This window comes from Lynx rufus, unplaced genomic scaffold (assembly GCF_022079265.1).
Source record: "Lynx rufus isolate CCGP_SWC_20201006 ecotype Redwood Valley unplaced genomic scaffold, mLynRuf1.p SCAF_7, whole genome shotgun sequence".
NCBI lineage: Eukaryota > Metazoa > Chordata > Mammalia > Carnivora > Felidae > Lynx > Lynx rufus.
The window spans coordinates 63,752,602-63,766,314 of NW_025814889.1; the positions used below are offsets into that span (position 1 = coordinate 63,752,602).

Genomic DNA, 13,713 nt, shown 5'->3' on the forward strand with positions numbered 1-13,713 from the left:
AGGTACTCCAGAAGTGACTGTCAAATAAAAGAATGGAATTACTGGCTAAAATGATGTCCTGAATTTTGTCAGTTTGTATTATCACCTTTGATGAACACAGCTATCTGAGAAGAAGACTAGTGTGTTAATATATACAAACCTAACCTATAGCTAAGGTCTTCTTCCTCATGGGTATACATACATGATGGGCATGGACAAGGTTCTACACAAAAACCGTGTTGCCTTTCGCATAAGATGACCACATTCCTGATACAACTTCTGACTGGCTTACTATCCTGTTCATGTTGGAGAAAAAGACAGCAATGGCTGAAGAGGTGAGAGAAATTGTGCAGGGCTCTCATGTCACTGATTCTATGGGCAACAGAGTACCCATGAAAATTCATGACCTCAGTAAAGAGTACGTGAGGTTTATACCCCAGGAAAAGTTTTCTTCGAGGAAAGCTGCAGGCCCAGATGGGAGCTGATTCAGCTCATCTTAGCCTCACAAATGGAATTAACATGATAGCACACCGTCTTCCATCAGTGAGTAATACGTACCTTCATTCTACATTCTTTTAATAAGCCTTCTACAAATTTGCAGTTGGTCTGTGCAATCACTGCAGGAGAAAGGTCTGACAATTTGGGTTGCCTCAGGTTTTTTCCTAAACTTCGCGCTTCTTGCATATATTTCTAAAAATTAAAGAGTATTTTTAAATACGTAAACATCAGATACTCTCCTTTCTTAACATTACACAAATAAGTGCAGAAACAACAAGATGCAAAGAAGGCCATAAGTGTATTCATGCAATAGCAATTCAAGTTTTAGCGCCACCTAAAGGCAGAGGGCATTCGTACTCTCCTCACTTCCCAATTGTTAACCCCTGTGAAAATGAGGGTGACAGAAACCCCATCAGGTTAAAACACATTCAAAATACGATGGAATCTAATCTCATCTAGTTTAATCTTTTTACTGGGAATACCCGAGGCTGTGATTAGTCAGGAGCATGATGGGGATGAAAAAAATTGGGGTTTCTGGATTACTAATCCAAGGTTCTACAAGAAACCAGTGATTCTCAGATCACTGGTTTCCTCCTCTCCCCACAGATCGAGACTGAACACACTCCTACCCTCTTGGGCAGTGCTCTCCAACCCAACCCTTTGCTTTTAATCAAGTCACAACAGGGAAATCAGGAGCTCTAAAACCTGGTTGCAACTAATTTTATAACCTCAGGCATATTAGCTTACTTGTAAAATGGGCATAAAACATGCCCCCATACCTCACAAGAAAGACCATGAACTCACTCTGAACTTGTTTGCTACATTCCCCCCTTCCTTGCCTTGTTCCACAATCAAGAGAAAGTGGAAACATATTACTTTCAGAGAAAGTGATGGCTCAGAGAGTACCACAGAAATCCAGTCCACTGCTCTTGAGCTTTAGTTAGTGAATGTCCAGGAGAAAAAAAATCACTATGGGTGATTACCACAGGACGCTGGTTGTCCCTCTTCTTTCTGTGCCACCTGCAAAAGCTCATCTACACACTTTACGTTTGCATCAGGACCACGGGGCAGAATCTCCGCAAAGTCCAAGTGTCTTAGGACCATTTTTAGAGAATAACTACTCTAAGTGATATAGTAAAACTAGCAGTTTGTTGAGGGGAGAGAGATTGTAAGCCAGCACATCCTCCCACAGGCACATATGTGAAATCTATCTTTACTATCTTAAGGGAAGAATTTGATATTGTAAGGGAAGATGTGTAAAATCCTTTGCATTCTTTAAATAAAAGGGAGTTTGTACATTTAAAATATTTCCCTTTGGAAGACAAATAATCTGCTAAATCTTGTACAAATTTCTAAAAAATCCCACTGATTAGGGATTTGGCTGATCAGTGTACCTGCTACTGCATAAACAGAAAATGTTTCCTTTCTAGTGCAATCATTTTAAGGAAAGATTTTTAAAAAATGAACGCTACAAATACTTAGTTTCCATTATATTTGTGTCTATATTTTTGGCTTCAAATATTTTTTAGAGGGTCAAAGAAAGAGGGAAAATTGAAAATGAGAGACAACTATCACCACCAGGGAAGCTAAGGGTAATAAGGTCTATCAAAACATCCTGAAGGTTAGTTTTCAAATAAATAAACGCAGGAAATGAAAAGCTTCAGCAAAACCCACCTGAGATACAAGGCAGAGATCCTATATGAGAATTATAACACGTGCATTTCCTAACATTTCAGGTGGTATAGATATTATCTGGATTATTACAAATCAGAGATAAAAGGCTGGTAAAAACAAATGTTAACTGGCAAACGTTAAAGGGGTTGATTCTCCCCTGTGTCTGTTCTTCCACCTTTAGGGCTTGTGCAAATGCAGAGAGAACTACTGTGACTCAGTCCTCCAGGAGAGGGAAGATTCAGTCTTAGCTTAGGAAGAAACACTGGCTAGAAGGAGTGAGGAACACTGTCAGGCTAGAGACTAGAAACAGGTCTTGGCATTTCTGTTTTTTCAAAAATATATGAACAATTAGGTTATTAAGTAAATAACTGGATTAAGAATAAAGCCCTGTTAAAGTGTACGTTCTATTTTATAAATGAAAACAAGCTAGAATGGGGTTATCCTTTGACTGGTCATATTTACCAGGTACACAGCACATATGGGGCAATATGATTATCAGCCAACAGCGAATGCCATAGGGCCCAGTCTTCTCCTGAGCATCTCTGGTGAAGCCATGGAATGAGCAACATTCCTCGGACATGCACACAGAGGATAGAGGGGGTGGCAGGAGGCCCTTCCTCACAAGAAGTGAGGCTACCTATGTACAATGCAAGAAATAGAGCACTTGCCTTTATAGTAAACAAGTGATGATGAAAATGTAATTTTCTTTGGGGCAGTTGGAGGAAAAGGTGTACTTTAAGGTGAAAAATGGAGAAGAAAGAGAAATCTTTCACAAGGAATGTCTTTATAAGAAGTTCATTTTACTACTAAAAGGAAGTGACCCCAGATTTCTTCTGAGATTTCTACTATGCTCTTCTTCATTTCTGTCAAAGACAAAAATAACAAACCAGGAGTCCTAAGTTCCTCTTGTCCTCAGGTGAGGAGCTGTTGAGTGCAACCTGGTAAACAGGGTTACTGGGAAGAGGACCAGTTTGGCTATCAGTAGTCCTGGGCTATAGGCCCAGCTCTGCCTTGTGTGTCCATTTAACATTGGGCAAGTCTCTTGGACTTCATGTAATGTTGGACAAGGTGACCTCAAGGGTTCCTCTTAGAACTAAAATTCTATACTGATGATCTGCTTTTCTTACCACATAAAATACAAACCAGGAAGAGAGGAAACACGTTTCAAACTAAAACAATAAAAAACCAAACCAAAACAACAACAACAAAACCCTCAAAAAACAGATCAGGAAGTTCATTAAAATACTGTGGAGTAAAACCCAGCCAGAAAAGAAAAACTGTTCAAAAATGAATTATTTCTGCATTTCTGCAAAATACTTAAAGGGAGTTTGAACATTTAATATATTTCTCCTTTGAAAGAACACAAGTGCTACGTCTGGTCCCTCCACAACTCCCCCCTTACCTTCAAAATACCACTAATAAGGAATCTGAATAATTAGTTTTACCTGCCAGGAGTTCAGAATTACTTGCATTAGCACACACCACCAAGAAAAGGTATCAAACATAACAGGAAGTGGAGAGCAAAATTGAGGGGCTGACAATTCACGTCACAAGGTGATGTGAGGCTCTACAGCTATATGCACACACACATGTGGATAATTCAAGGACACCAAAGACAAGATTCAGGAACATCTGCAAAGCACTTTCAGGCAAAGAACATACCAGGCAGCACTCAGAGAAGGATTTTTTAGGAAGTCGTGCAGGAGGAGGTAGACCCTGATCCCACTCCCAGAATGCCATGGAGTTCTGACAGACCAAAAGTTCCCCGGAAGGCTAAGAGGATGGAGAAGTGCCAATGACAGAAAAGCGAAAAAAAAAAAAAAAAAAAAAAAAAAAAGGACAGGGAGAAAAAGACCAGCAAAATGTGCATGCATATGATATAAAGTCACAGCAAAAGGGAGGGGAAAGAAGAAAATATGATAGCACAAAGAAAAGCACTAGACAGATTATGCTTCAATTTTTAAGAAAATGTTTAAAATCATAAATGTATGAACATTTCAACCAAAAAGCAATAGATATTTGGAATGATGTTTTCTGCTTTATTTTACACATCTGAGTTTAGAAAATAGTTAATAGATCTTCCGATTGCATTTTTCTTTGATTACAATAACCAAAACTTATAATTATTCAAATGTATAACTATGCTTGTATTTTTAAGTAGTACAAATAAAGCATAAAGATCTTAATTCAAAAATAATTTCTAAACACTTTAAAAAATGGTGTCCACAATCCAAGGATAAAGCACAAGCAAATGCATCTTTATTCTAAGTTTAAATTATGCTTGAAACTTAAAATATGTTTCTTGTATACTTTTTCCCCCCACAGGAGACATACTGACCAAAAATGTATCCTAAACTTAGCCTTTACTTGATGTGGTACACAGGGAGACTTGTTTTAGGGCCGTACTTTAGGTGTATTAAAATTACAAAAAGGTGTTCTTTTAAAGTCAGTACAAAAGGATTACTATTTTAAAATAAAACAAAACCATTCTGTAAAGAAATCGGAAGAACTTGCACCATGACAACTGCTGAGCTGAGTAAGCCTAGTTCATGGCTGTTGTATGGAGGCGTCCTGGGAAGGCGGCCCACATACCTCCCTCAGGTCGTTGTCCAATCCAATGTGCTCGGAATGTTGGCGAAGGCGGTCTTTCCTGCGCTGCGCCGTGGCGCTCCGACTCACCCAGCGACTGGAAAAATAGCCGTACCCAAGGAGGTGCAGGTTAAAACAAACAACAAGAAAGCGATCACTTATCTCCAAAATAGAAAAAATGTACTGTTTAAAAGACTAACAATACTTATTTTTCAACCAATTCTTTAAATATGTAATGTCTTTATTGTAATGTAATTAAATACCACACAATACACCTATTTAAAGCATACAATTCCAGCGGTTTTTATTATATTCAGAGACATGTAACCATCACTAAAATCAGTACTTTTTAAAAACTGAGGTTAAAAAAATACATAGTATCACCTCATAATGATCCTCTCCTTTCCACTTTACTGTCCAACAGAGCCCCAAACCCTGGATGAATACTATCGTGTAACTTCTCATATCTATGTAGATTCGTGGTTGATTTGTCATGCCCTTTATCACCTCTCTCCCATTCCCCTCAAAAACTGTTCCAAACCTTTCGCTTTATCCTCAAGGGCCTCCCCTCAATTGCCTGCCTTCTGTTTAAACGATGTATACACAGACATTTCATCTTTCTTCTAATCCCAAAGTATAAAATATACTGGCCATAGCTCAAAACTATTACTGCCACCTGTAAGAAACTCCTTGACTAATTCTCTCTTGCTTTCTTCAACCTGCCGCATTAACTATCTCTTTCTTTTATTTTTTTAAGTTTATTCATTTTGAGAGGGAGAGAGAGTGTACAAAGGGGGAGGGACACAGAGAGAGAGAGAGAGAGAGAGAGAGAGAGAGAGAGACAGAGAGAGAGAGAAAGAGGGAGAGAGAGAGAGAATCCCAAGCAGGCTCTGCATGGTCAGGTCAGTGTGGGGCCCGATGTGGGGCTTGAACTCACCAACCATGAGATCATAACCTGAGCTGAAGTTGGTGACTTCAGCCACCCAGGTGACCCTAGTCATCTTTTTCTGAATCTCCAATTTTTCTTTCTCAACTGAATAATTTCCCTTCAGCTTACAAGCATGCTGGTCTCTCTCTTGACCCTCTACAGTTATGTGTAAGTTTTCTGCTTCACTCTTTCCTGTAAAAATTCTTAAAAGATTACATATAAGGCTTCTACTTAGTTACCTTTGGATGTTCGGTTTATCTCAAATAAGCTTCCCCCGACAATGCTCTTGAAGCCATTTATATCCTTAACTGTCATATCCAATGGCTATCATTCAATTCGTAGCTCAACCAATCTCTCTACTACACTTAGTACCATCTTATAACTCCAGCTATTTTCAACTAAGTCAGTGTTTCCAATGGGGTCAGTTCTGTCACCTTTGAGCCTTTGTCCCTGAAGTTTCCTCCCTATTTCTATTCTTTCAGATAGCTTCAATGTTACACAGAAAATGTTCTTTAATTCTTCCAATTCTAAACTGTCTACCCTTCTTATACTCCCCAATTTTATTACCTATCACATTGTGTTACAATCACTTATCTCTATTCCTATAAAATCCTCTCTACTATAAACTCTCGAAGAGCTGGTATGTCTGTCACTGTTTTTTTTTTTGGCAGTCTGTACATCACCTGGACTTTTTATAAATACACTCTAAATACATAATCAGAGGGGCGCCTGGGTGGCGCAGTCGGTTAAGCGTCCGACTTCAGCCAGGTCACGATCTCGCGGTCCGTGAGTTCGAGCCCCGCGTCAGGCTCTGGGCTGATGGCTCAGAGCCTGGAGCCTGTTTCCGATTCTGTGTCTCCCTCTCTCTGCCCCTCCCCCGTTCATGCTCTGTCTCTCTCTGTCCCAAAAATAAATAAACGTTGAAAAAAAAAATTAAAAAAAAATAAATACATAATCAGAAATCCAGTCTAACATTTAGGCTTACAGACATTCCTCACAACCTGTATGTAATAACAAATTGTTTCCTTAATCCAAGACTCATAGTTTGGCCTTTAAATGTTCCTAAAATTAATGTGTCTTCTATTCCATATACATGTTTAATGTATAAATTTTCCAAAAAGCTTTTGAGTTAATAACAGATTTTACAACCAAGAGTTAATCAGGATCAAGTAAATGTGCTCAAAACAACCTAACTGTTCAACAGTAGGGGGTGCTATATAATGAAATATGTAATCATTAAAAAAGTTGCTAGGAATATTAAGATAGGAGAATGTTCATGGTACAATAATGAATGGGGAAAACAAACAAGATAAAACATTGTATAAATAATCTCCTAATTTTGTGAAAAAGTAAACATGGACATGCACACCATGATCTATGCAATGGAAGAGCATGACAAGAAATGTTGACATCTCATGGTGATGGCATTATGGGCATTTTAAAATTTACCCTATCACTTTCAAGTATTCTAAATTTTCTAGTGAGCGTATATTATTTTAAATCAAACCATTTTTAAAAATTTCTCAAATCTTGAGTTATCATCCCCATGACTATGTATTCATCACACTTTTCTAAGAATATCTACTCTTGCGTATATTCTTGATAGCACAGAGCTATATAAATTTTAAAAAATGAATTTATACTTTGGCACTCAGGAAAAGTCATATTGTATTACTGACAGTTCATTATTTTTATTTTTTTATTTAATAAAGTATGCAATTTACAAAAAGCTTAAAATGAGAATGCAGCTTCTTTTGTTGCTTTTAAAATAATTTATGCATGCCTTTGGTTTCAAGCTTCTGAATCATTTCATTTCAGTCTGCTATTTAGAGGAACACTGAATAATTATGATAAAAATGACATCAAGAAAGGTAGTCCCTCTTAAAATAGTTTAAAAAAATAGGTTTTAAAATAAAAAAAAATAAAATAAAAAAATTAAAAAATAGGTTTATATTGGGACAAAAAAATACCAAGTCCTAGTGATAAATCGTTGAAGTGGAGACCTTGGAAATGTCCCAATAACAAAGTATTAAAGTAAGACTGTAAAAAGGATACCAAAAAAACTGGGGTGACTGAGAAGGAAGATCCAGAAAAAAAGAATATTAAGGCACTGACAAAGAAAGATTCTTCGCTTGATCAAACCTTAGGCTTCTGAACCTTCTCCTAGGTCACTCTGTGCACTTCCTTATAATATCCAGTTTTGACAAGAACGTTGCTAAGTGAGTTTAGCAGGAGAGCCCCAATCCTCAGTATTTGATCATTCTCAATGTCTGATCAGTTTCTTTTTTTTTTCTTTTTAATTTTTTTCAATATATGAAATTTATTGTCAAATTGGTTTCCATACAACACCCAGTGCTCATCCCAAAAGGTGCCCTCCTCAATACCCATCACCCACCCTCCCCTCCCTCCCACTCCCCATCAACCCTCAGTTTGTTCTCAGTTTTGAAGAGTCTCTTATGCTTTGGCTCTCTCCCACTCTAACTTTTTTTTTTTTCCTTCCCTTCCCCTATGGGTTTTTGTTAAGTTTCTCAGGATCCACACAAGAGTGAAAACATATGGTATCTGTCTTTCTCTGTATGGCTTATTTCACTTAGCATTACACTCTCCAGTTCCATCCATGTTGCTACAAAGGGCCATATTTCGTTCTTTCTCATTGCCCTGTAGTACTCCATTGTGTATATAAACCACAATTTCTTTATCCATTCATCAGTTGATGGACATTTAGGCTCTTTCCATAATTTGGCTATTGTTGAGAGTGCTACTATGAACATTGGGGTACAAGTGCCCCTATGCATCAGTACTCCTGTATCCCTTGGGTAAATTCCTAGCAGTGCTATTGCTGGGTCATAGGGTAGGTCTATTTTTAATTTTCTGAGGAACCTCCACACTGTTTTCCAGAGCGGCTGCACCAATTTGCATTCCCACCAACAGTGCAAGAGGGTTCCCGTTTCTCCACATCCTCTCCAGCATCTATAGTCTCCTGATTTGTTCATTTTGGCCACTCTGACTGGCGTGAGGTGATATCTGAGTGTGGTTTTGATTTGTATTTCCCTGATAAGGAGCGACGCTGAACATCTTTTCATGTGCCTGTTGGCCATCCGGATGTCTTCTTTAGAGAAGTGTCTATTCATGTTTTCTGCCCATTTCTTCACTGGGTTATTTGTTTTTTGGGTGTGGAGTTTGGTGAGCTCTTTATAGATTTTGGATACTAGCCCTTTGTCTGATATGTTATTTGCAAATATCTTTTCCCATTCCGTTGGTTGCCTTTTAGTTTTGTTGGTTGTTTCCTTTGCTGTGCAGAAGCTTTTTATCTTCATAAGGTCCCAGTAATTCATTTTTGCTTTTAATTCCCTTGCCTTTGGGGATGTGTCGAGTAAGAGATTGCTACGGCTGAGGTCAGAGAGGTCTTTTCCTGCTTTCTCCTCTAGGGTTTTGATGGTTTCCTGTCTCACATTCAGGTCCTTTATCCATTTTGAGTTTATTTTTGTAAATGGTGTGAGAAAGTGGTCTAGTTTCATTCTTCTGCATGTTGCTGTCCAGTTCTCCCAGCACCATTTGTTAAAGAGACTGTCTTTTTTCCATTGGATGTTCTTTCCTGCTTTGTCAAAGATGAGTTGGCCATACGTTTGTGGGTCTAGTTCTGGGGTTTCTATTCTATTCCATTGGTCTATGTGTCTGTTTTTGTGCCAGTCTGATCAGTTTCTACATCATCCATAACCCCCCAGGTGATGTCTGATCACCCAGGCCTGCCTTCAGCAAGAATCCTGTTAGGTTGGTTTAGTCAAAATCCACCCCTCACCTTACTTTTGATGTTTCCTCTTAGTAAGTTTTTTTCCACTCTGCTACTTGACTATAAATTCCTACTTACCACATATTGTATTTGGAATAAAGTTCAATCTCCCTCTCTCCCACTGCAAGCCCTCAGTGCAACGGTCCCTACATGGCTCCCCTTGAATAAAGTGTGTCTCAAATCTTCAACAGGTACCATGAATATTGTTTTTCTTTCACAACTCTGAAGCAGAATATAAACACCAGATGATAAATTTATATAATAAACAAAGGGGAAGTATAAGTAACAAAATGTATAAAGGGCTGGGGGCTTTGGAAATAGCCCTGTAGCAAAAAAGGTCAGTAAAACATAGTAATATTTGTCCAGGAATTTAAAAAATTAGGGTTACTGGACAGAGTGGGTCAAATAAATAGTAAAAATAGACTATAAAAATAAGCCAATGAATTTATATAATAAATAAAGAAAGGGAGAATACAAATGGCAGAACAGTTTCCTTGGCAGGCAAAAGTGGAAAAGGCTTTAGGTAAAGAAAAGGGTAAATATTAATTTACATGATATAACTAGCATCTCACTATACACTCCTGTGGGACAAAAATTTTTAATTTTGTTTCTATTTTATTTTCAAAACAAGGAAATGATCATCTGCTTGAGAAAATTATGATGAACTATACCCATTCCTGGTCTTGTCAAGGAATTATTTTGTTCTTTTCATTATTAAGTCTCATTTACTAAGCATATTGTTACCAAAGATGATCACATTCGCTGAAATACTAATGATTGCTTATTTGCTTTTGTTTCAAAAGCAGCCTATGAAATTCTAATAGTTGGTCAGCCATTTGCAGAGGCATGGTTATAAATCTCTTTATCCTGCCATGAGTTCTTAGACCTTTTCTCTTTCAGACTACAATATACCTGAAAATGTAATGCTTAGGGCTCAACCTTGGGATTATACACAAGATTAAAAGCAAGAAAATACTGCAGTAAGATTTTAAAGTTGAAATCTTCCCTATTTAACACTCCCTACTTCCCTTTTCTGCTTTATTTTTCTTCACAAATCTTATCACTACCTGATAGGTTATTTATTTTACAAATTAAGTTCCTTTGTCTCCTCCTCCTTGAAAGCAGGGACTTCTGTTGTTTTGTTCACTGCTAAATTCCCAGTGAACAGGACACTGTCTCACATACAGTAGGGGTTCCATAAATATTTGCTAAATAAATGAATGAACAACCTAATGCTATTAAAAGGAAATACTATTTAAATGAAATGAAAACGATTTAAATTAATAGTCCACTAATATAAAAGTAATTCATACAATTAGGATATTTTACAAGCGTAGGAAAAAATAAGTAAGCTGATGACTAGTCTGTTCTGATGGAAAATTCTCATTCATTTCTGAAAAATAGAATATTATATCTAGTACAATCATCTGGAAGGTTTAAACCCCCATACTGGTCAATATGTCTTAGCACACTTTTAAGTTCAGTGTTTAAAAAAGCAGGAATAGGGGCACCTGGGTGACTTTGTCAGTTAAGCATCTGACTCTTGACTTTGGCTCAGATCATGATCTTACAGTTTGTGAGTTCAAGCCTCGCACTGGGCTCTGTGCAGGGCCTGCTTGGGATTCTCTCTTCACCCCCCTCTCTCTCTGCCCCCACGCCCTCAAAATATATAAATAAACTTAAAAAAAGGGGTTAAAAGAGCAGAAACACTTCTTTAATGGAGGGCAAACCCCTGCAAATTAATGAAGTAAGGTAACATTTTCAGTCATTAGCTATTTATTTCTGTCTTGTAAGCAGCACATTAAATTATCTCCACAATCTTCCTTTCCAAGATCTTAGTATAAATACTTGCATTTTCTATAGGAGGGTAAGATTTCATTGTGAATACGTAACTTTCCCACCTTCCTCCTGAATCATCTTCCACTACTGACTCCATTGAAGTTTAGACAATCTATTTAAATAAAAGAGTTTAATCAAAGTTTTAAAAATTCTTATTTTTTTAAGATTTTATTTTTAAGTAATCTCTATACCTAAAGTGGGGCATGAACTCACAATCCCAAGATCAAAAGTCGCATACTCCACCGACATAATTTTTTACTTCACTGTACAGCACTCCTTTTCCAAATATGTAAAAGGATACTGGACTGAAGACTTTCCAGACCTCCAGGCTTTATGAATGAGAATTCCGAACTCAGTCCCTGGAGTAAGGAGAACTGAGTTCTAATCCTAACTTTGCCAGTAACCCAATCTCAGACTTCTACCAACACATTATAATGCCACTGTCTTCAGGGTTAGGCCATTTGATCTCAACCACTGCTTCATGTAGTTCTTCCCTAGGAAAGATGGCGCTTAACATGTACCTTGCTCCTCAGAGTATTATCTTATCTTCTTTGGGGCCACCCCTCCTAATAGAGTCCATTTTAAGGTAGAAGTGAGGTATCTGAGGGCTCTTTCATTGTGGAAGATCTTGTTACACTGGGTACACAAAATGTAAGTGGCAGTGAGCCACCTGAATTTTCAGAAGAGGCAAGCAGAGAATTCAGTGAAGGGAATAAAAAAGAAGTAGAATTATGCCTTTTGACTAAATGGCCCAAACTAAATAAATAAATAATATGTAGGTTCTTGAAAGATGGCTTAAAAGTAAGATGTTTCTTTCGGACTATTTGCAAAACTATGTATGTTACAAAATTTTTGGTACTTACCTTTTTTCCTCATAGTGCACCTTTATGTTCAATATTTTAGGTCACTCAAAATTTCCTGGGGGCTACCAAAGCACAGTTTCCAACTCCAAAAGTAAGACAAGGCATGTGTCACCCTTGTTTTGGAGTAGCTGAGCCAGACACTATGTGTAGGTGGTGTAACAGTTAAGGGCCTGGGCCCTGAATTAGCAGACCTAGGTCTGAATTCTAGTTTTACCACTTCTTAGGTGTGTGATCTTGGAGTAAGTTGTTAACTCTCTCTGAAACTCACTCACTAAATAGGTAAAACAATGTAGGTTTATATACAGGGGTATGCTTATAAAAATGAGCTAATGTACTCAATGCTGTCAGCAGAGAAGCCAGTGTAGAATCAGCTTAATATTAGTTATCAGCAGATCAACTCCATAACCAACCCTGTGTTGGCACGGAGAAGGCTCCACTGGCAGAAAAGGTATATTTGAAAGCAGAAAAAATATGGTGATGAAAATTTCTAAGTTTTCTGACTAAGAGCTGTAAAGGGGTATATATTTATGAATGATGAATACTAGACTCTGAAAGGAAAAGAAACAGCAATGCAAACAGTACTGCAACTGTGTGATCCATGCACAGCATTTTTTCCCTTTAATATGTCTGCTCTCACTATACAGCTTTCTCACATTTGGAACTAAATGAATTAATAATTCTGACACATTTTAGAAACATATTTAAAGGAACACCTTCAGGGGGACCTGAGTGGCTTAGTCTGTTAAGTGTCCAATTTCGGCTAGGTCATGATCTTTCAGTTTGTGGGTTTGAGCCCCATGTCGGGCTCTGTGCTGACAGCTCAGAGCCTGGACTCTGCTTCAGATTCTGTTTCTCCCTCTGTCTCTGCCAACCCCCCCCACCCCCACTCTCTCTCTCAAAAATAAATAAACATTAAAAAAAGTTAAAAATAAAAAAAATAAAGGAACACCTTCAGCTAGGAAATTAGTAAGGATTTCATTCCTTTCAGGTTATTAAAAATAGAGTATAAGCAGTACAAACACAAGGATACACAAATATTACCGCATATACATGCACCCCAACAAATTCCAAATACCACAGTACCTAGCTTAGAATAGTGTTTATTAAATTAAGCCAAGTGTTACCGTCACATATTATAAAGATAATTTACTATGTTTTCCTTTTTCCTGACCAACAGAGACAGAGACAGAGACTGGAGTTAATACTGTTACAAGTTAACGAATGCCTGAAGCCAGCGCTGGCCTCAGCACTGGAAGAAGCAAGGGCGGCTCCTTTTTTAGAGGTCTTGGGAGGGAGAAGGACCTTGCCAATACCTTGATTTTGGACTTCTAGCTTCCAAAACTATGAAAGAATAAATTTCTGTTGTTTTAAAAGCCGCCAAGTTTGTAGTATTTTGTTATAGCAGTCCTAGGAAACTAATACAGATAGTGAAAGTATCATTTTTCTAATTCCATTAGATGGCATTACATTTGGTCATTTAAAGGGAAACTACTCCCACGGGGCACCCGGTTAGCTCAGTTGGTTAAACGTCTGACTTTGACTCAGGTTATGAT

At 37.8% G+C, this 13,713-nt stretch overlaps 1 protein-coding gene across 1 annotated transcript in view; it reads right to left on the reverse strand.

Moving 5' to 3' along the window:
- The window catches only part of DENND5B (DENN domain containing 5B), a 197,329-nt gene that overhangs the window by 51,550 nt on the left and 132,066 nt on the right, over window positions 1-13,713 (reverse strand). The window contains exons 8-9 of the mRNA XM_047065477.1: window positions 4,744-4,837; window positions 538-669 (exon numbers count right to left, since the gene is read on the reverse strand). Coding sequence (XP_046921433.1) covers window positions 538-669; window positions 4,744-4,837 — 226 coding nt within the window. The remainder of the gene's footprint in view (window positions 1-537; window positions 670-4,743; window positions 4,838-13,713) is intronic.